The 24,608-nt window shown below is 37.4% G+C and overlaps 1 protein-coding gene across 22 annotated transcripts in view; it reads right to left on the minus strand.

The window, feature by feature from the left end:
• Nucleotides 1-24,608, minus strand: part of NRXN1 (neurexin 1) — a 1,110,252-nt gene that overhangs the window by 571,164 nt on the left and 514,480 nt on the right. For all 22 annotated transcript variants that reach the window (XM_077915348.1, XM_077915346.1, XM_077915359.1 and 19 more), the window contains 3 exons: nt 15,337-15,459; nt 2,719-3,100; nt 1,418-1,608 (listed from right to left, as the gene is read on the minus strand). In XM_077915348.1, the coding sequence (XP_077771474.1) occupies nt 1,418-1,608; nt 2,719-3,100; nt 15,337-15,459 (696 nt within the window). The remainder of the gene's footprint in view (nt 1-1,417; nt 1,609-2,718; nt 3,101-15,336; nt 15,460-24,608) is intronic.

Here is a 24,608-nt window from a genome sequence, read left to right on the forward strand (position 1 = left end):
TTCCCTTGACAATTATCATCTCAAACCACTGTGCAAGACACGGGGACTCACAAAATACGAAAATAAGGAAAATGTACTCCATTCACCTCAGAGAGAAAAAAGAGAAAGAGCTTTAGCCTGTTAAACAGCATTTCCTTTGAATTTCATTTTCCTTCCTGAGCTAAGCTATTAGATGTGTGGACACAAACAGGATTGCTTTGAAGTTAACAGGAGGCCCACCCTGAAAGAAGGAAGAGAGCCATTATCACACATTTTAGGTGTTGGACAAATATAGTCCTGGGATTGTAAATATATTCTGCAATTACAGGACATGAAACATTCTTCTTTCTTCTTTCACCTTATTTAGAAAGAATATTCTTCTCTGGAAAGAGTTGTCTCAGATTTTCTCTTTCCAGTTCTCTAACTTCCCTATGTATTTATGTTTTGAATAAAAGGAAAAGATCCCATCAATAGAAATGAAGAGTTCTCGTCAAGCAAAAATGTGACCACAATGATCCCTGAAGGGCTTTGGATACCTCAAGGTAGAGAAGCAATGGAGGGGGGTGTGCATCCCCACAATGGAGGGGGTGTGAGGCTATATTTACTCTATGGTGGCAGTTGTTTTATCCCTGGGCAAGCCATTCAAAGCTCAGATTTCCTACATTCATAATGAAATTCTAATAATATCTCTTCCAATGTTTGTTGTCATGTTAAATAAGATGGGGTGTATGGATATGTTCTTAGTGAATCATCAAGGCCCATTGAAATAGAAACTTCTGTTATTTTCTCCTGTTACTGACATGTGTTCTAAGCATTTCTTGCTCACTTGAGAAATCAAGTATCAATACGGAAAGAAAAAGTCTGTTAAACTTTCTTAGCAGCTGGTGATAGAAGCATTCCTGTGTGTGTGTGTGTGTGTGTATGTGTGTGTGTGTGTGTGTGTGTGTGTGTTAGGAATTGGATGGCACAAATTCACTGCTGGAGACACAAGGGTAAAGGCCAGGCTCAGACTCCTGTTGGTCAGAGGCTCTGAAAGTATCTAGGAAACCTCACCAAGGAAAGAAAACGAATAAGCTCTAGAAGAAACTCCTTAGGTATCTAGTCACCTTGACCCCAAATCGATTAAAAACTGTAGGGACTAAAGAAACTTGCAAACAACCCACTTGTCTTTATAATATCAAGACTAAGAACATGTTTTCTCTTTAAATTTTAATCATGCATGCATTCTAGGAGGTTGCATTTTTTTTAGCTATTAAAAATACATACGTTTCTGCCACATTAAAGGGGAACGGAGGCTTGTGTGTTCTATTATTAATTATGTGTCGGAAATGAAATTCTGGTCAGTCTTTGCAAACACACACTCCAAAACAACGGATCTGTCATGTGAGTGAGGCCCTTGTGGGCCTGTTCCTGTTACTATGACTCAGTGTGCACTTACTTTTGAGGTCCAAGTTCCTGGCTCCTGCGGTGATTTGTGTTGTGATTTTCGTATCAATCTTGACAGTGTGGAGATTGCTGGTGTCCCTTGATATCATCACATTGTGCCACTGATTGTCATTGAGAGGTTTATTTGAGCTCCCTTTGATGAGGTTAGCACCATTTCCCAAATCAAACACATAATGTAAGTACCTGGGAAAAAAGTAAAGGTTGAGAAAGTGCCATCACTTTTTGAATTTTTGATGGAGTCCAACTAAATATTACAAATGGAGATCTTTTTTCATGTGGTTCCATCCTTGATAGTTGTCTGAGAGTGAGTTGTACAGAGGATCAGTTAACAAGAAAGTAAGAAACACTCTAATTTTAGCACAGAGGATTACTCATTATCTGCGTTACAGTAAATAGTGAAAATTATTTTTAACATCCTGGTCTACATCCCACTTTATGACACTGGCAGGTAAATACCTTTCCCTACTCACTCCCTATCCCCACCAAACCCTCCGTTTTCTGCCAGTTTCTTGCACCTGCTTTCCCTTAGTCTTGAATACCTGTTTCTTATGTGGGAAATGTGCACTCATCCTTCAAGACTCAGTTCAGATATCCACTCCCTGCCTCATACACTTTCTTAATTTCCCTAAAGAGTCTCCTGAACCTTTGAACATGATCATCTGAGGAAACTTTTCATAATGTTTTTCTGTTATATTTATGTGTTCGCCTGTTTTAGTGCCTGGTACATTCTCCAGCCCATTGTAGATATGCTCACTTAATATTCACTGATTGGATGAATGCATACCCAAATCAATTACAATACATCAAAATTTCCTCACTGTTCCAAGGAAATTTTACAGAAACCTTTACTTCTAAATTTTTCAAGGAAGTATGATGTAGAACTAAGTTTGAGTTAAATGGGATTTCTTGGAATTAAAGTAATCTGATTACTTAATATTAGATATTTAATTTGCACACATTTCTATACATTTGTAGAAACCTTTTGTAGAATTATAGTGCGCATAGTAAGAAACCCACATCTGAAGTGTATGATTCATGGAATGCTTATCATAATTAGAACTTGGTATTACTTGTACTTTATATATGAAAATGTAGGTATCGAAAAGTCTACTGATTTCCTATTAACTTTATAAAGATAAGAAGTGATTTGAACAAATACATTATTTAAGCCATTTCCCCACACCCCTGCCCACTACCTTAGAAGCCAACACATCTGTTCAATGTAGATTTTTGGATATTGAGGTCCATTTTGCAAATATGTATTTATTTGTCATTGAACTGACATATACTCACCCTTTAACTAATTCGACCACAATAAAGTCATTTCCATCCCCACTATTATATAGAATCAGTCCATCTAGGGATGTTGTCTTGAACTGGAAAAAAAGATGCATAGAAGTGTAGGCTTGCAATGTAGCTAAGGCAACATAGCTCGATTTGGTCTTGAAGGTGACAGGGTCTGCTATGATGTTCCTGAAGCCAAATCTGGCGTTAAGCTCACAGTAATCTATATCACCATTTTTACACAAGTCAATGTATGCCATTCCATTAAATGTCAGGCTCTGCAGATGTCCAATGAAGTTGGAGGGGACAGAAGACAGATACCGACGTTCTGTGATGATGCCAGTCTCTATGTTATGGAACTCCAGCCTTGTGTGATCGCCTGCCATTTGACCTGAAAGGGAAGAGAATGTATTATCATTATTATTATTTTTTGTATCTGAAAGAAACTCCCAAATATAGATTTCCATGAGAAACATCACATTTTAAAATGCAAGGATTCAAATACCCTTTGACATTCAGTTACGTATAGTAAAAACATGGCAATGATATATTAAAGGATGAGGCTGGATACTTAATAAGACCTCCGTAGGTCAGGTTGTAATCTCTGTCCAAATTATAGCCTTAACAAAAATCACCTTCATTAGGCAAAGTTGCAGAATTTTTTAAAAGTAGGAGAAAGAAACAAAGGAAGCAAGAAATGGGGTGGGGGGGAGGGGCGAGAAAGAAAGGACAGGAGGGAGAGAGGGAAGAAGGAAGGACGGAAAAGAGAGGGAAGAATTATGAGCAATGATTGTCCTAAATAATTCCATCAGCAAGTGGTACATCCCAGCTTGGTGATTATGTGCTTTTCTTTATATATAAGGAAATGTTCTTCATGAAAAAAAAAAAAAAAAAGACTATGTTTTCCTATACCCAAGAGAAAAAACGAAGGGGTGCTAACTATTCTTCCAACAACCAACAACGAAAATGTGTCTAAAGTTAAATATGCACTTTCACCTTCCCTCTTCTGTGCTGGACGATTCTCACAGTCTTTGCTAGAACTAGCCTCCCAGACACTGGAGAGTTTCTGCTGATCTCTTCTGAACCCATGCCATTTTCCTTGCACTTATGCTTTGGATGCCTGAAGTGGGCCCACTACACTAAATCAAGACATGCTCAGTTTTGAGAATATGAGTAAAATTAGTCCACATTACCATAAAACACAATGTTTTTTTAAACACCCAAGAATGAAGTTGGGTTGAAGATGTATGTGATTGACTTTTCAACTCAGCCCTCATGCCTCTGCATCCCACCAAACTCCTCTGTCAAACCCATGAAAGTCCAACCTCATCCCATCTTTACCTCTGAGATGATTACTGTACCCATCTATTCTACTGAAGGTAAAATAAATAAAGATGTGAACCTGTTTCCCAGGGTGCAACATAAAGTACTCTTATCAATGCTAGTGATTCACTCCCAGCATCTTGTTCTTGTCTAATCAAACTGTCATTTGCTTTCTTCTGAAACTCAAAAAGGTTATTTAAATTGCCATCAAGTTCTTCCAGGAGCTAGCTTCACTACTCAATCTGGCATAATTGGAAAATTTATCGAGCTTACCCTATCCCATCATCCATGATATTAGTGAAAATATTAATTAGAGCCGATCTCAGGACCAGCCCTTGAAAAAAACGCACTGATCCTTCTTCCTAGGTGTAATGAAGATTGAACAACCATTTTTGTGGGCCTCCCTCAACCAGTTTGACAGATTTCCATTTCTTTAGTCAAGATAGTTAAAATATTAGATGGCACTTTGAGGAAATGCCAGTAAGTGAATTATAAAAGGCATGCTTTTTCTTGTGCGAGAAAAATTGTCTACATACATAATTGATTTTGATGCTTATAAACTCATTGGTGTAAAAAACTCTCCCCTGAGCTGTACTTAATTCCACTTAATTTCCACACCTCTTTACTAGTCCTTGATCCTGGTAACAGCATTGCTGCCATCCCTCGACATGTTCTCTTTTCAGCTATTCTTTTTCTGATTCTGTCTCTACAAACTCTTTTTAATAGAAGAAAAATGACTATAAATAATTGTCTCTCCCCCCCCTTCCTCCTCATGATGCCTCCTTCTTGTCTGCCTGATGTAAAAATACTATTAAATCCCTCACATTTCTAGTTTCTTGTATGACATCATTTCTCTCTCCTTCTCCAGTTCTTTTATTCAATGACCTCAATACTATTCTGTGGGGAACTACTGCGTTGTTAGCAAATAAAGTGCGCCTTTAATAATTTTCAAACATCACACAAGAAACATTGAATTAATGAGGTATATAGTAGGAAGAATATAAAAAGTTGAAAAAATATCTTGGACTTTTATACTTCCTTGTGTTGATTTTTATTTTTTTTCATTATATTAAAATTTGAGCCTTAACTCAATGAACCCATCCCAAGCCTGAAACTGTCATGTTTTTTTCTTTAAAAGCTCCATTAGTGAACCAACAGATAATAAGGAAATACCACCCTCCAACCCCTCTCCCTCAAATTTCAAATACTTAAAATTAAATATTATCTCAACTGTCAAGTTCTTGATAGCTCTGAAATAGGGAAGCACATTTTGTTTAGCAGGACTGAGAAGTTTAGTGGTAAAAATAACAAGTAATGTCTGTTTCCTTTACTCAAAGGAATATAATATGTATGCAGAGCATAAATAATAAAAAGGTAGTAAAACAGTTTGGGAGCAACCATGGCCCAGTTACAAGAAAAATCATTATGGCCCATGTTCAAGAGTCTATTCTTTCTCTAATAAGCATATATAAATCGCATTGACAGTAATGGCAGATATGCTTGCTCGCAGGGGAGAATTAGCACCTAAAAGCCATTATCCACTGACTAAGAAGACATTAACTGCAGCCTTCTAAACATTCTTTTTTCCCCTCAGAATTTATTCCAGAGTTTAATCCTCTGGCAGTAATGTAGCCACGTCTACTATTAGACACATATATTGATTATGAAAAAAAAAAGACACTGAAGGAGAAAAATTTTTTAAGGTTCTAAGCATTTAGAAATATTGTATCTTCTGTAGAGATTGGATGAAAAGATTGTAGCAAAATACCTCTAAGATATGGGTATACCAGACTGACAATCATCTCCAATGAGAAACCATCACCTGGATGGTGTGTTTGCACAGAAACCTAACTATGCTAATCAAATCTTTATATCCAAACAGATATAATAATATCAGCTGTTTTATGTTTAGTTTTGTTCAGAGTCAGGTTAAATTTCTGTTGCAGAAAAAAATAACCCCAAGCCCTACATCAACTGGTTAATTCACTTAAATTTATTAAGTATGTGGTATATGTATACGTGTGTCAGGTGCTATGCTAGGTAATGAAGAAAGAGTATTGGGAGGAGCAGACTTGGCTCCTGTTTTCACAGACCTCATGGTTTATTAGGGAAAGGCAGACAAAAAGAGGTAAGGAAATAATAAAATATATAGTGACAAAACAAAAAAAATAGTTATGAATTCGATAAACAGGGAGTTGTGTTGCTAAGTATGGGATGGGGGCCTGAGTTGATATTTAAGCTAAATTTGAAGGATTAAAAAGAGAAAGACATGCTAAGAACTGGAGAAGCGGAATGGGGAGGTGAATTCCAGGAAGAAGAAACAGATGAGGTGAAGATAGGCTCTCAGGTGTAAAAGACCTATAAAGTGTGGCTGGAGATTCAGGAGTAAGTGAAATTAGTGGCTCACCTGAGATGGGAAGCAGAGCTATCACGGGTCAGATATCACACACAGCACCTCCTGATTATATTCATAGGTGGTTGGAAAGTTTTAGGCAGGTAGAAACCACGGGTCAGTGTCTGTGTGTTCAATCTCTCTGACATAGGTATGGTAAATTTGAGACAATCTGAAGTAGGGTGGTTACAGCAGAAATGGGGGGAAAATAGATGTATGAAATGAGATAATTTTGCAGATAGAATCTGCAGGATTTACAAATAAGGTGTAGATGATGGAGAAGAGGGAAATTATAAGCAGAAAGAGTTAGGGGTCCCCAGCAAAAGAAAAATGAAACAGCTTTCATGACACTAGAGAGAAGTCGTTTAGCTCTACTTGCCCAAACATACTTCTGGCAGAACGTCCTAGAAGGTGTCAGAATTACAAAGAAATGCAAAAGCCCTCAGTAGAGGGAATAAAAATTTCAAGGGAAAAAAAAAGGAATGCAAAAACTAATAGTCTCTACCAGGTCTGGAAACAGCCTAACCATATCAGAGACAATAAATCAGTGTTAAAAACTCGCAGTGCTATTTCAAAGGCAAGCACTTATCTGAGATAAGGACCCAAGACCCTATCCAGTATATACCAATTCTGGAGCCTGCCCATAGCCCCTTCCTTTGTCCAGCAGTTACCTCTGCCTCATTATAATGCCACAGTCTCCACGCAAGGAGGAGCACAAGCTTCATTACCATAACTGCCGATGCAGGTGTAGGCATGTTTTCTAAGTACACCTGAGCAAGCCTTTACCTGTGATGACAGAGTTCTCCTTTTTGAATATTCTCCATAACCCTAAATAGGAGGAACACCTCTCCTCCTGTTTGGGGAGTCACAGGTTTGGAAATTATTCCTCGTGATCTCCTTCTTTGCTGCAAATACAGTTTCCTTTGTGTGACAACTCTAGGTGGTGCAGTTGCCATCTGTAAGTCACCAAGGAGTGAACTCCAAGACAGGATGATGATGCCCAGCCTGCTGGCTTGAGTCACTGAACATATAGTAAATATCGTTCAATGAAAGACACGCTAACATACACATACATGCAAAACACATAGTTCCAGATTTTTTAGACTAATTGATGAGTTGAAACCCAAAGGATCCCTATTGAGGGATCCCATATAGCCTATAGAACTTCCCTGTACAAGTCCTAGGGAGCCTCTCCCTTCTTAAGTTTCTTTGCTGGCAACTGCTGCCCTCATCATCCTAGGTGAAGTACAGACATTCCGGAGAATGAATGGCCTATGTACTGTCCCGTTTTCAATATGTATTTGACTCTAATTTAAGATGAAGTCAAATGTAGGAAAAAAAAAAATACACGAAGAGTTTCTAGTTCTTTCCCATAACTTTTTTTTTTTCTGTTTAGTGATTCCTGACTTGCTGTAAAATTTAATAAAAAAGCCCAAACCCCAAGAATAAACAAACAAACAAAAAGACACAAAAAACCCATTGCTTTCCTGATTGGCTTCATGTGGCCACTAAAGTGTTTGAAAAAAATTCCATTTCTTTTTTTTTTTTTTTTTTTTTTTTTTTAAATTCCATTTCTAAATTTAAGCCTCAGTGGCAAGTTTCCATTGCCCACTTTGGAAACATTTTTCCATGCTATATGAATCAAAGCTTTCTTATTCTTATGAATTGTTGGCTTTTGTGAGATCGCTCACAAAACATAATCCCCCAAATATGAATCACCTTGATGAAACTTCACCAAGTAAAGGTAAATTAATGTGAAAATAAAATTGCCCTTAGCTCTGTGCAGCAAGATGCTGGGAGCGGGGGAACAAAAGAAAAGTGAGGTGGAATACACGGGGTTCATGATGCATAATTTGGATAATTCATCAATATTTACTTGGTTTATATTCCCATTCATCTTTAAACTCTAAGAAAGAACATGCTCATTTTTACTACTGAAGAAAAATATCGACTCCTACAGAGCAGAGGATAAAATCAAATTTCTGCTCTAAAGCCTTGGGCAATTTTGAGAAAGAGTAGATGGCAAGCTAATTTACTGAAATACTAGTTTATATTTTGTTCTTCCTTCAAAAAGCTAGCCAAGTTATTTTGCCTCAGAGGGTTTTTCTTGGCAGAAAGTGGAAGCTGCTGGAAAACAATGCCTTCTCCAATCTTGGGAAGGCCTGATTTGCAAGGTTTCTCCAGAAAGGAAAAAGCAGCAGAGAAGAGAAAAGAATGCATGTAAAGGCTGACCAGAGATAATGGGATTGCCACTGATTAGGAGAGAGGAGAGAGAATTTGGTGGGATTTACAAGTGCTGAGTTCCAGCATCCTGCTCTGCTCAGGGTCCAGCGTTGAGAGAGAATCGGTGAAGTACACATAAGGAGACTGGACCTGGATTGCAGCCCACAGATCCTGGCAGGAGTTGACAAAGATCCATTCTCCCACTTACCAGGGGAGCAACAGCATTCTTGTAATTCAAAGGAAAAACTTGGAAAAGTGTTTTTAGTGAGAATAAGTGCAGAGAGAAGACAAAAGACACCTCTGCCGTGATCCAAGGTGGGGAGTAGGGAGTGGAGGCAACAAAGACTATGATTAAATATCCTGTAAATCCAGAAAAAAATGCCTAAAGCCTTTCTGATTTAAATCGTGCTGATTTAAAAATGACATAAAGACAATTAAGAAATGTTCCATTCTTGTACACCTGAGTTGGTGGACCAAGACTCATATCATAGTTTTAATAATATAGGCTTGGAAAAAAAAAAAAAACTTTTAAACAAAAGCCTTAGGATATATTTGTCTTCCAACGCTGGGAATTCTTTTTTTTTTTTTTTTTTTTTTAAGATTTTATTTATTCATGAGAGACAGAGAGAGAGAGAGAGAGAGGCAGAGACACAGGCAGAGGGAGGGAGAGGGCTCCTGTAGGGAGCCTGATGCAGGATTCGATCCCAGGACCCCAAGATCACAACCTAAGAGAAAGGCAGATGCTCAACCACTGAGCCCCACCCAGGTGCCCCACCAATGCTGGGAATTCTAAAAAGGATTCCTTTTCTTTCAGATCATAAGTCTAACCTCATCAACAGCCTATGAATTCCCAATGAAGTCTTAGGTGCCAGAGTCCCAGGATGAATCAGCCAAGGATATATGAGGAACTTTGCCATAAAGAGCTAGTCCGTGCCCAGGAGGAGCACTATGGAAACCCGTGATAGTAGTTTAGGAATGATTCCTCAACAGAGTCAATTACCTTGGGAGTTCCCCATTGAATAGATGACTCATTTCTTCTTACATCTACAAGCAAACTATATCCATGTAAGTTTCTGTTAATTCTCTTCCCTTATATTATGATTGTTGGTGGCAGATAAATGCATGGCCATTTAAATAAACAAAGGAATGATGTATTCCCTGGAAGCTTAAAAAGGCAATTCACTGATGTAGAACATAGCTGAATAGCTATGTTTAGAAGTTTAGTAGAAATCTATGCAATTGAAGATATGTATCTTGAATTTTCTATGAAAATTAGATGGCAATTCATTTAGGGGCCATTTCTGGCATTTTCTGTGTTACATTGATCGTATTCACACTCTGTTCATGAGTTGTTGTTTTTTTTTTAAGATTTTATTTATTTATTCACGAGACACACACACACAGAGGCAGAGACATAGGCAGAGGGAGAAACAGGGTCCCCTCAGGGAGCCTGATGCAAAACTAGATCCCAGGACCCTAGGGTCATGACCTGAGCCAAAGGCAGATGCTCAACCTCTGAGCCACCCAGGTGCCCCTATTCATGACTTTTTAAAATTATTTAATTTATTTATTCATGAGAGACACAGAGAGAGAGGGGGGCGGGGCACAGACACAGGCAGAGGGAGAAAGCAGGCTCCATGCAGGGAGCCTGACATGGGACTCTAACCTGGTCTCCAGGATCACACCCTAGGCCGAAGGTGGTGCTAAACTGCTAAGCCACCCATGTTCCCTTCATGACTTCTTAATTCAAAATGTGTTGTACTGATTTTTAAAAGCATGCCACTGTTGTACATATTTACAAGCATAATTACATAGGAATGGGAAGGAAAAAATAAGTTGAAATAATGCTATATTTCAAATGAATGCTATAACTACACTAAAGGAAAGGAAGGTAAGAAAAAAAGAAAAAAAAGGAGGGAGGGAAAGAAAGAAAAAACGAAACAAGCCAAATTATCATCCAAGTTACTTATAAACTCAGCATTTGATTAAATCTGTTAAGTCTTAGGCAGTGGGGAATAAGAATCACAAACTAACTGAATTTTTTTTAGTTGATTTGTTAATGGTAGTGGTATGGGCAATTGCAAGTAATCCTGAAACCATGTTAGATTCATTACTGGATTGAGCAAATGAGTAACTGTGACAACACTGGGAATAAGGATCCCAGCACGGCAGAGGGAACATGGAAACACAGAATGCAAGAAGTCAAGACACAATGATGTAGATATGGAGGTACCACTGAGCTCATATTTTCTAAAATAGGTATATATGCATGTTTATATGCACATTTTTTTTTTTTTTGTAGATTGGCATCTATTGTTTGGACAATTTGGGTTTTCTTAAAGGAGTAAAAATGTGGAGTTAGTGTCTAAGGTCACACGAGTGAGATGTTGTGAATACTTGTTGCCAGGGACAAGGACATGTGAAAACCACACGGGAATATTCTTTAGGTCAGTGTGTGTATATTTGCATATATATGCAGGCATATGCATATATACTTGAATATATTTCCTATCTTTGCTTGCTAAAAGTCAGGAGAAAAAAAAACATATACTTCAGTAGCAGGGAGCACACCAATCACCTAGATTTTGGTTTATAACATCATTTGTGACTAAGTGAAGACTAAAGGGCTGATTCCAGGGCTGGAGTATGGTAGGTACAAGGTGTGTCTGAAATATCCTGTCACGGCAGAAAGTAAGGAAGTGCTAAAAACAAAAAACAAAATTAAAAAAACCCTGAAAATGTTGGGGCAGGGCATGTCATAATTTAACAAAGACTAACTTTATGGGACTCACACTGGCCCAAACCGATATAATCTTAGCACCAAAATAAGTAGTTATAAACTCTTTGAAAAACAGAAACTTGTGGGTCCATACCAATAAGGAAGAAATGAAGGAAAGACAGAAGGGAAGGAGAGAGAAAGGGAAAGGAAAACAAAAGAAAAAAAAAAAAGGAAAACAAAATGGAAATAAGTGCCGACTGTAAATGTGGCACAAGCCCTGGAGGTGGAAAATAATCATTTTGTAACTACTGCAGTAAAGACTGGATCAGGAATACATCTCCAATGGATGCTAACTCTAGGGTGAACTTCTGATGAGGTACAGGATATTTCCACGGTCTTGATTTCTCCCCGTGGACAGTTTATTGGCACCAAGTGAGAACACATACTCTTCATGCAGTGGAGAAACTGGACAATGTGTTGACTAAGGGGCCAGGGACATCGTGTGCTCTCCGATGGGATACTGGAAAGAGGCCACCTCACCTATGCCGTATTTCACCCAAAAATGCAAAATCTGACTTTAATCATGAAAAAACATCAAACACAGAATGAGTGACTTTACAGCGATAAAGGGTGGGAGGATTATGTATTTCAAAAATGTGCTGTCATGAAAGACAAAAAAAAAAAAAAAAAAAAAGTCGATGGAAGTGTTTAGATGAAAGAAGGCTAAAGGGACCTGAGAACTAGATGCCATGTCTGACCCCAGGCTGCACACTCTGCTGGAGGGAAAATGCTATAAAAGACAACATTGGGTCAACAGACTAAATTGAATATGAATGAGAGAACAGATAAAATATATTGCAACTGAGCAACAGTTACTGAAGTTGGTAACTCTTTGTTATGTAAGGGGATATTATTTTTAGAAAATGCAAACTGAAGTAGCGGTTTGTATTTAATTGTTGGTTAAATGGTTATGTAAACAAAAACAAAAACAAAAACAAACAAACAAAAAAAAAAAAAAAAAAAGGAGAGGGAGCTAGCCAGTGAGAGAAAATGTCAAAGGAAAAGGGATACAATGTTCACAATAGTAAAGATATATCAGTGTTCTTTGTACTGTTTTTATCTTTTTAAATTTTTAATTAATTTTTAAAAGATTTTATTATTTATTTAATTGAGAACGAGAGAGAGAGAGAGAGAGAGAGAGAGAGAACCCATGAGCAGGGGGAGGAGCAGAAAGGGACAAGCACTGAGCATGGAGCCTGATATGGACCTTGATCCCACAACCGCTCATGACCTGAACTAAAACCTAGAGTCAGTCGCTTGATGGACTGAGCCATCCAGGTGCCCCAGCACTGTATTTATTTTTGAATGTCTCTCTCTCTTTTTTTTTTTTGTAGAGTTTTTAAAAAGATTTATTCATGATGGGGAGAGAGAGAAGAGAGGCAGAGACACAGGCAGAGGGAGAAGCAGGCTCCATGCAAGGAGCCTGATGTGGGACTTGATCCTGGGTCTCCAGGATCATACCCCGGGCCAAAGGCAGTGCCAAACCGCTGGGCCATCAGAACTGCCCCCCCCCCACTTTTTTTTTTTTTTTTTTTGTAAATTTGAAATTATTTCTAAATAAAATCTAACAAAATGTGTTACACCATACTTTTTTTTTATCCTCTCTTCATTCACTATAGTTCAGGTCTTATGACTTTACATCCTCAAGCATCTAGTACGCTGCCACAGGATTCATTCTGCTCAAAAAAAATAATCTCTCAGTTTACTCTCAAGCTTTCAATGGCCTGAAGGTCAATGAAAAATAAACACCTTAGTTGAGAGCATTGACCCATTTATTTGCCCCAAAAGGCCTTTCTAGCCCTGTTCACTACCATATGGATGCATAAAGCAAAACAAATCATCTCTGTCTACTGAACATCAGTCCGTGTAGCCTCACCAGAGCCATCCGCCCTGTCTGGAATGCTCCCCCACATACTTTTGTCACCTGCATTACCCTCTCTTTAAAGCCTAATTCAAATATGATCTATTGCTCTCAGTTATCCTTGAAACCAAAGTCCTCAACCTCTTTTCTGAACTCCAAAAACAGGAATTGCTTATGTCAACCATTCAGTCCATCACCTATTACACTAGGCCATCAGTTATTGTTTGAATTATAAGTGTGTGTATATCCTCATGACATGATGTTATGTCTGGGAAAATACTTGTCTTCGGATCATACACTTGTTAGGATATTAATGAATATAAACAATGAGTCAAAGCCCATGAGTCAAAAAACAAATCAGCAACAACAATATAAACAAGCCTAGATTCTCTTCTAAGTTCTAGTAACAATGGCATCTCAAAGAAACACAAGTCACTTGATCCCTTTGAACCTCAGTTTCCTCATCTATAAAATGAGGATGCATGTGTTCTGTCCACTTCATTGGACTGAGCTTTCAGACACACTTAGGGACTGACAAATGTTCCCCTGTGGTTTTCACCTGCCCCTGTCCCCGGGAGCTACATATTTACAATCTCTTTCGCACATGACCTTAAACACGAAGTTCTCTCTTCTACTCCTTTTGATAAAGCACAAATTGTCCAAACAATGGGTATTAATCTACAAAAAAGATTCATTCCTCTTCTAAGAATGATTCTTGGCCAAAACTAGCTGAACTTCAGTTGACATCCCTGCCAAAGCCCTGAAAAAATTCCGTATCCCTTCCCTAAGTTCACACAGTTCCTTTAGAGCCTTCTTGTATTTGGCAATTTTGAATGAGGGCTTATGCTAACAGCTTTCTGGTTGATTTTCTTCCTCAGAGAACTAAATGATACAACACAGTAGCAGTGTCTATATGCTAATCCATGAACCAGCTGCATGAGAGTCCCCTTTAAAGAGATTTTACAGAAACAAACAAAACCCCCCAAACCTAAAACAAAACAACAAAATGAAAAAGGAAAAAAAAATTACTGGGCTTTTGCTAGACTTTCTGGGATGTTGGATCAGGAACTGGTTCTTTTAAAGCTCTTCAGGTAATTCTGAAATAAAGTTGCACCCACATGTAGAAAAAAGTTTGGGAAAGCCATAAAGCACTATTAGAATGTAACATAGTAAAGAGAGCTTTAAGTTGGTAGTTTGCTTTATTTGAACTCAGAAATAATTCTCTCAAAAGTTAAAATCCCACACATGCTATTTCCATATTGATAGAATCAATGATCTCTGATCATGGGAACCCCTCAGGACTGAATGTAGGACACACTTCTCCGCTGTACAAGGACTGTCTTGTGCCTTATACTAAAATAATTAAGAATTTTAGGGATGTTCTCTTAAAAAGAAAAAGAGTTAATATCCCAGTGGGTCATGTACTTGGAGTTATTTTCAGCAGAGAGAACAAAGGTGCACCAATTCGTCTTTCATTTGGTTTCCCTAAGTCTCTGGGGTGGATTTTACATGGCTCACCTCAGTTAGGAATCCACATATCAGGGATTGAACTTGACATCCTTAATATTAGAGTTTAACCAACTGAGGCAAATGGCTAGAAATGATCTATTACAGCTTATAAAAGTGGTTCACCCAACAGAATGCCAGCATATCAATTTACCTAGATACTAAAAAGTATAGCTTGCTGTTGTTTATGGCCAAAAATATATTTTAAAAAAACCAAAGAAATTGAAGAGAAATTGGCATGTAAACAATGACTTCAATATTTTAGGAGACCCTAAGATATCCATCAAGCCACAGCACTGAAACATATAACATTTTCTTGAATTATTGAACAGGAAAGAACATGACGTGAAAATATTCCTCATTTGAGAGAAAAAAACATTGAACATACTGCTTATTAAGTGGCATTGTTGCTGGAAAAATTGGAGCGGAAAATGAACTGTGTATAACAGCTTCAAGTTGTGTGGCTGGTTTCCAGTTACCTGTAAGAAATGGAAAAGCTAAAGCTTCAACAAAAGAAAAGGAAATGGAAACAGGGGGATTTACCTGTCATGGCCTGTTGGTCATCCACGGTTAACTTTAAACTTTTTCCTCGACGGACCACACGCACTGTGTGCCATTCGTTATCATTGAGGTTATAGCCAGCAAAAAGGGTCTCGGGACCTTTGCCTGTAGAATATGCCAAACAGTCATTATGGACACTCAGAATCAGTCGAGCAAATGAACCTCACAGAGAGTGAGAGAAAGAGACAAAGTAAGGGGTGGGGGAGCACGGGAGAAGGAGGAGAGACAAGAGAGAAATGAGAGAGAGGTGAGAGAGAGAGAGGAGGAAGAGACTGGCTGGATCAATTTTCAAGCCCATTAGAGTCAGAGCAAGCAAGGAAAATGACAAGTTAACAGACATTCAGGTGTGACACTTTAAGAAGAACCTTTAACATTATGCATTGATCAAAGACACGTGAATGAACCTTGTTGTCATAAATAGGCACAGTCAATATAGCATTGGGAAGCCTCCCAAATTTACACATACTTGGTTGTTGTTGTTATTTTTCGCAATGAATTCTCTGATATTTGCAGTTCTGGCTTTCTTACTAATGAAGCAGATAGCAGTGCTGTAGCCTCTGACTTTGGGGAGAGAGCTGACCATAAGTAATTAGCTAAGCATCTTCAGCTGGAGCAACTGGCTGATTAGATTCTGGTGAGGAGACTGTGCTGAGTACTGCATTGTGTGATAGCTGTTCTTCACTGTTACCCCATGTATCTCCAATGTTCACCAAATTCTTAAATTTATGGAATGTTGCATCTAAAAACTAAGTCTAGTGGAGTGAGTTTAGGTAAAAGTATGGACTCTTAGAAAATGAAAAGAGAGAGAGAGGGAGGGGAGAGAGAGAGAGAGAGAGGTCACAGCCAATAAAGGTCCATGTGTTGGGTGAGAAGGAAAAAACAAAAGTGAGACTGAACAGCTCTAGAGGGCAAGGATTTCCAACTGAGGACAATAAGAAAAAAGGCAAGAAATGTAGCCACCTGGGAAAGTAACTGCCAGTGAATCTATGTAAATCCATGTACATTGGCTAAGGACAGACAAATTATTTCAGAAAGTTGTTTTGTGGAAATCAATGAAATGACACATTAGAAAAATATCCCTCCTCTTCTACTTAAAAACAAAGCAAGGAAAAGAAAAAAAAAACTTTATATAACTTGAAACTTTTTAATTAAAAAAAAATACTTCCACTCATTGGACACTATGATTTACTGAGAAAAAAATCATGGAAAGTTTTTAAAGATATATTATTTGGTGATGGATTTTCCCCCTCTTTTGTAAGTACTGAAATGTGTCCGTATGCTAAAATAATGAAGGATGTGGCATCATTGAGTTTCATGACTTTCAACTGATTGAGAGCGTCAAGGTTGGGTTCACAATTTCTTCAACCAAATTCTACCAACAAAACCCATCAATGTCCGAGAATCATAGGAGGACACAGAAAAGGCCAAGAAAAAGGAGAAAAAGAAAAGGAAAAAAAAGAGAATAAAGAAAGAAGGAAAGAAAAAAGAGAAACAGTAATAGAACCAATTAGAAGAACCTCCGTAGTCCATCCAACAACAGATCGGTCTTTGCATGTGGTACTGCTGGCTATCCTGATTTCTCTATTAGGATGTCAAGTTCTAGCTTCCTTAGTTGGGGTTTCTTTGGGGCTGAAAATTAACCAGTGAGATAAGCTAAATGTTGCAGGAGAGACTGCTTCATGTCTTTAAAGGAAACCATCATTAAGATTGGAAACGATCTCTTTTTGTTTCTTTAGAGAAGTTAAATTACACATCTGGATACATGAATAAGAACGAGTCTAGACAGAACAGTTTTGAGAGACTGATCACTAAATAACTAGAGGAAGCCTCTTAGTTCAGCAACGGCAAAATAAAATAAAATAAAATAAAAAGCTTTGAGACTAAATGTTGAAAGTAAGTTCCACGATCAAAGGAACTCTTTCTAGTTTCAACAGTGAAGAAAGAAGAGCGTAATAACTCTGCAGAATCTTAGCATCCTACTGGCAGCAAGGGTCATTCTCAGTTTTGATCTTTGAAAAGCGAATATATCATGTTAAAGCTATTTTTATAGGGAAGACTTTTTTCTCTTAGAAATGTGTGCTTTTGAAGCTGCTTCACTCCTGTTCTCTTAATTTTAAAAGTGTTTTGTCAAGAAAAAGCAGCTTATGGGTGATATCATCATTACACCCCATTCTGGGCTTGATTTTGCTCTCAAGTCATAATGCTTAATCTATGAAACAACTATTTCTATAACAACAGGCACAAAATCCAATTAAAAATAACCCTTTGGTTCATAAAAATCTCTGTGGGCCAACTTCAAGCTCCTTTCTCGCATTATTAAAAATGTGAAGAGATTGATTTTGGAAGACAAGGTTTTAAAAAAATGCACTTAATATTCTCAGTTCAAAAGAGTGCTATCTATGCAACTTGAAGAGTAGCGGAGAGTGCACTGGACAGGGAGTCAAGAACTGTGGGTGCCAGTCCTTGATTTGCCACTAAGAAAGAAGTTGGAGCTGGTAAATGCTTATTAGGTGGCAGGTATTTTATCTGTTAACTTATTTCATCTTTACATTGTTATCATTTTGCAGATGTGGAACTGAAGGCCTAGAGAGCTAAAACTTCTTGCCCCAAGGTCACACAGCTAAAATGTGATAGAAAAGTGTTTCACTCTAGTTCCAAGGGACTCAAAGCCTGCATGTGTTTCCCTGCATTATTAGCCTGCCTCCAAGCTATATGACCTTTGGCTAGAAACTTAACTTTTCAGTTGCCCTCCATCTAAATGAAGGGGGTGGGAAAGCTGTTCTTTGTTATGACTTCCGGCTTGCTCTACAGAATGATCACAGTATTAGGAAACCTTACACATCCTCTGGATAAGTCATCGTAGAAGCAAATCTCTAAACACATCTAATGGCATGGTATATAAAGCTCATCTTTTGGGACTGAGTCCACATAATCAGCGATTTTTTTAAAGATTTTATTTAGTTATTTGAGAGAGACAGACAGTGAGAGCACGATCAGCAGAGGGAGAGGGAGAACCAGGCTCCCCACCAAGCAGGGAGAAAAAAGTGGGGCTCGATCCCAGGACTCTGGGATCATGACTTGAGCTGAAGGCAAACACTTAACCAGCTGAACCACCCAGGTGCCCCAACAATCAGCAATTTGCTGTAACATTCATCTTCTGGTGGTCTCGTAACCCTACTTAAGAAAGGGGGGAGATGGTATAGATGATCTTCACAATGCCTTAGAGATCTTACATTTTCATGTTTAAAACATAATGAATTGGTAAGGAAAGGTGGCTTAACTGTTCTAATTTTGAGTGTGAGAGTCATTTGTCCTCTTGTAAAAATTTTAATGGCAAAACTATAATCACAGCTGTTGATGATCTGAATTCCTTTTGAAATTTTCTCTTCTTTTGGGAAATGAAAGCATTGACCATAACTTCTTGCTCCCAGCATTAATGTGAGTGTGATGGACTGAATGTTCATTTGTCGAAGCCCTAATCTCTGATGTGATGGTGTTAGGATTTGGAATCTTTGAGAGGTAATTAGGCTTAGATGAGGTCGAGAGGACAGAGCCCCATGAAAGGATTGGTTATCTCCTAAAAAGAGACATCAGAGCTCTTTCTTTCCATCATGAAAAGACACAGAAAGAAGGTGGCCATTTGCAAGCCAGGAGGGGAGCTCTCTCCAACAACCAAACCTGCCAGTGATTTTGGACTTCTCACAGCCAGAACTGTGAAAAATAAATGTTTGCCTTCAAGTCACACAGTCCATGGCATTTGTTATAGCAATCCTAGCAGATTTAGTAAGCAATATTCTAAAGATTTCAAAAAAATCAAGAGCATCAAGAGTTTCTATTTTAAAGATAATCATTCCTTATGTTTTGTAGGGAGTTAAAATTTGTAACTTTCTTATTCTTGATTCTTACTGTAACCTATTAAGTCATAGAGGTTCTTTTTTTCTACATTTTAGTTAGAAAAGAAGATTTTGAAAGATTGAGTGTTTTAAGTCATAGGGTCAGTAAGGAGTGGAATCAAGACTGAGATCTTGAGATCTTCCAAGTCCCTTTCAGTGTCCTTTCCACAGGCCTCAAAATGATCTGCAGACAGTAAAAGAAAGGTGCAATGTGTATGAATGCCAACAACTAATATTTAACTAGACTGGATCAAACGTCAACTCTACAGGATAATGTTATGGTAAGAATTTTAGGACTAGAAGGGATGTGGGAGGTAGAGCGGCTCACAGAGCCATCTACAAACAAACTACCTGAGGTTAGAAGCAATTAGATGATCTTCTTCTGTTTAAATGAAGAGTCCAGGTCCCCAGACTGGGAGTCTAGTGAACTTTCTTTAAATTATTCTGACATTATATTACGCTGAACTAGACTGAACTTCTTAAAGAGCACCAAGATCTGACTCTACAATTTGGTCCATGACTATGATTTGTTCTGCATCTAAGGTGAAAGTCAAGCAAGAATACATACTACTTCTTTTCAATGGAATTTAAACTATGGTACAAGTGTTTTCCATTTTTGGTGAATACTAGGTGGTAATAGACACTAGGTTTTCTGGTGACTCTGTAGCTAAAATTCATTAATTTACATTCATTTAAATAATTTAAAGTCATTCATTACTGATGGAAGTAGACACAATAAACATTTTTTTTTACAATAAACATTTTTTTCTCTAGTTTTCCTCAATCTAGTTCAACTTAGTTGTCCTTCTACAACTTACCCATGTAAAAAGTTCAAGTGTCCTTACAATTTTAGTCCTAAGAAGGGTTGAAGATAACCCCAACTTGAGGCACCGGACTGAGAGGAATGGGGGTGGGTGGGAGTGAGGGGTACAGTCAGTAGTAAGTCAGACAAATCCTTCTTTGAAATCTACTACTATAGAGTCTTGATTTAACCACTAAGATATACGCTTGATAAAAGATGATAGCTGTTTTGGACCAGATTAGTAATCACATTTGCTAACTACTTTTCACCTTCATTTTCACTATGAGGAGGTGGTGGAGAAAATTGGATTTTTTTCCTTACATTTGCCATCAACTAATTATGTCAGCTTGAGTAAGTCATTTATCTTTTCTGTTCCTCATATTTCATTGGTAAAATGAGGATACTTGGTAAGAACATATAAAAAATACTCTCCTGTAAGCCAATTTAACAATTTTGTCATTCTTGGAAGGAAGAGAACTAACCCTGCACGATTTTCCAAACTTGTGGCAACAGGAAAGAATGCAATAGTATAGTGACAGTCTCCAAATTCATGAGACGTAACTATTATCATTGTCAATTTCATCATTTTTATTTTGACATGGGTAGGCAGAAGACAGAACTTCAGTGAGTTATCCTAGACCCAGAATTACTAAACTCAAATGAATACAGTAGGACAATATTAATATATGCTAACACATGTGCTTATTAATTTATGTAGTCAAATTTTAAGGAGGACAACTGTTTTTGTCATCTTGGTATCACTCAAAATTTAGCACCAAGTAATCAGGAAATGGTCAATCAGGAACAGGAAATACACAATTATGCATGAAGATATGCCCCTGCCGAGTGGACAAGTTCACTTAGGAAAATAAATCACTAATAAAAGGTTATGTGGTGAAATGGTGATTTTTAAGAAACTCTTTTAATTATGGTAAATTATTCACTGTTTCAAGAATCAGATCAGGGTTGGGCAGTGTGGGAGACTCTGACCCAGTATCTCTCTAAGCTTGCCTTACTCAGAACAAATATAGCTGTGCAATATGAAAATCCAGGAGCTAAACTGGGGCAGTGGTTTTATTATTACTTTTAAATCAATGGATTTTTTTTTCCACCTGTAATCTTGCATAAAGAACATAAAGTGATGTAAAGTGGGAGTTTCCCTGCTACTTAAAAAGTAGGCTAACATTGTCCCTGAGGCACCACCCAGAACACTTAGACTCTATAGAACCTTCTAGGTGGATCATTTCTCCCTTTAGAAAAAGGATGATTTTCTTATTAGAAAACACCAGAAAGGCTTTTAAAAATCATGCACAAGTAACTCTTCACTTTAAAAATCATATTTGATTAAAATAAAAGGATGCCACCTATGAATTAAAAAAAAAAACAAAACTATTCTTCCAGAACATCATTGATTCAAGGTTCAGAGCTATTCAAAGCTACCATTGTTAGTCTATGTGCTTTATCTGTCCTCTTGCATGAATTCTCAACACACCCTTAATCGCAAAATCCAAATTTATAGGCTCTCTTCTGAAGATTCTGTAGACTGTTTCCTCATAGATCATGTGAGTTCTGGAACAGATTGCCTTTCCTTATTTCTAGCTACAAGGAAACCAAGATTTAGGATTTGTGTTTAAATTGATCAACTAGATTTCCCTTCCTTTAACTTTCCTTTCCTTCCTTCCTTCCTTCCTTCCTTCCTTCCTTCCTTCCTTCCTTCCTTCCTTCCTTCCTTTCATGTTGGCTTTTCTCCACAATTACTTAGTTTAAAATACTTTTGTTAATCACTTTAAATCCTGTTTGAAAGTATTGGGGAAAAGCTTTAATCAATAAGTTAATTTATTTAATGAAGAAAAGAATAGCTTTTAAGAGATGTACAGATAATTAATCCAACTCTCTCTTTTTACAGATAGTTCCAAGGGAGGTTAGTTTAAATATATATACATATATGGACATACACACACATATGTATGTCTAATAAGATTAAATGAGCCTTTATTGACCAATACCAGGTCTGTTTGCAAGTATATTTAACTTAATTTTCATATTTGTGATGAATACTTTTAGACCCAAAATATGCATAATGAAATTCACATAAACTAACCTTAGATGCTTTCTGGAAAATAGTCTTGTGTGAAAATGTTCTGTGAACTACTTACAGTTTTTGAATGGGGGGTGGAAATAGTAAAGAGAAATAGAGAAGAATGAAATAAAGCTAAGGAATTTATGAAGCAATGTGATCAAAGATGTTTAGTAGACTAAAATGACACCTGTCTCTGGAGCTAAAAAATGGACGTGGCTGGAGAAAAGCAAATCTGTACCAATTATACTTTGATTTTTAAAGCACTTAGATCTCAGCCACAAAGCGGAGATTCCTACATACCCTTTAGGTCATTATCTCTCTCTACTGGTATATTTTAAAGATGCTAGCTATAAAAATGGACCATCTGTATCAGCTACCATATTTCCTAGTATAGTTCAAACCAGTTGGTTCTGGATTTCCTTCATGTTGCCTTAAATATCAAATGTAAATAATTCCTATTTTATAACTTTATCTTGTTATATAAGTGGTTAATCTGTTCACTCAATAAAGCCATTTATTGAGCACGGGGATTTCGTTGGGTGCTTCTGCAAAGCTGTAACCTGGCAATCTGCATAGATGATAGGCAGGTAGGAATCCACTTGTCTTCTGGAAATGATCCATCAACTACCTTGATTTTATTAAGAATAGGTGTGTCTTTTCAACCACAGCTGAAGATGGATATTATGTAAAAGTAGATCCTAAAGTTTTCATAGCTCTGTTGTTTAAAAAAAAATCTACCATTGCCTTACACATATAGATTGATTATATATTTATACATGTGTGTTCAATTGTTCTTTAGATCATTAAACTGCCTTTAGCACCCAGTAATTGAATTAAAAGATACAGCACCATAGCATCATAGAATTATGAAATTTTAAAATGGAATGGTCCATATTGTGTCTGTTGTTTATCCTATTTAACTACTCTAATTCATTCTGGATTATGTGGTATCCATATCCTATTATTAAAGTTTAAAAATTATTTTATGCTAAACACTGATCTCAGCATGTGTATATTCCAGCTTAGATTCTCAAAATGCTTACATTCATCATGGATCAAAACAGTTTTTCTGTAATGGGTTGTTTAGTAATTACATTTGGTTTTGCAGGATGGGGTTACATTACTCAACACTGCCTTGGTACTGTGAAAGCAGTCATAGACTATATGTAAACAAATGGGTGTGGCTTTGTTTCAATAAAAATATGTGTGCTTCAAGCTGTAAAATACACATAGACAATTTAAATCCTTATATGCCATATATTTTATATTGAGTATTAAAGATATAACTAATGGAAATATATTCAAGAACTTAAGAGTCATGGGACATGAGTTTTAGACTCAATATTGTCATTAAATTTAGCATAACATAAATTATGCTAATTCGGTCTTCCACTTACGGCTCCTGGTCTGAGTTTTCTTGTCAGTAAAATAACATAATAAAAACTAAAAACCACTTGAAAAGGCTTTAAATGGCAGAAGTCAATCTCAAAGCCCTTCTGCTGCATTGCTTTTTTGTTTGCTTGGGTTTTTGTTTTGTTTTGCTTTATTTTTTAAGTTAATTCTATGCCCAACATGGGGTCTAAACTCACAAATTCCAAAATCAGTAGTCACATGCTCTACCAATTGAGCCAGCCAGGTGCCCCTAGGCCCCTTTGCTGGTTCTACAAATTTAGAATAGCACCTTTATTAAAATGCATGGTATCTTCATGTGTATATAAAATTAGGTGTCTACATATATCCACATTTCCAGCTACTAACATGTTTTATTTGGCAATTGACTTTGAGGATGGTAACCTCTGGTAGGAGGCAGGACCCTGTGGGAAGCACAAGCTGGAAACAAACCTTGTCATTGTGACAATAATGGGAAGAGAGAAAAGCAGCAGAAACAGAGGCTCGAGCCACGGTGCTTGATACCTGAGTCATGGTTCCTGGCAGCAGCACTCCTGTTTGTAAATAACAAGAAGATGTGTTTCTCAGGTGGTAATTATGACACCTTTAGCCTGCTCTTTGATCTTGCTTTTTTTCTGGTTTTAAAATAATTACTTAAAAAATAATCTAACCTCTGCTTTAAGAAAGAGAGGAGGAGGAGGAGGAAGGGAAGAGGAGGAGGGAAGGGAGGGAGGAGGAGTAACTCTCATTAAATGTTTCTATTTTATCTCTCTCCATGCCTAGATATTGGGCTGGGAGCAAAATTCTTTTGTTTTTATTTCTCACATGAATCAATTAGGGATTTAATTATAAATTAAAATTAGACACATGAAAATTGTACTTCCACATTCTTCCTCTACTATTCACTAACATTATTAGGGAAAGACCCATAAAATAATTTGGAAGCTCCGTACATAATGAAATTGTGAGGCCTTTGTTCAAAATGAAGAATTTTAGGACAGTTACAGCAGATCATGAATTCAAGCACAGATCCTTCTAGGCATAGGACCATGGGTGACTATACACATTGCATGCTATTGAGGCCAGCCCT

This window comes from Canis aureus, chromosome 11 (assembly GCF_053574225.1).
Source record: "Canis aureus isolate CA01 chromosome 11, VMU_Caureus_v.1.0, whole genome shotgun sequence".
Taxonomy (NCBI): Eukaryota; Metazoa; Chordata; class Mammalia; order Carnivora; family Canidae; genus Canis; species Canis aureus.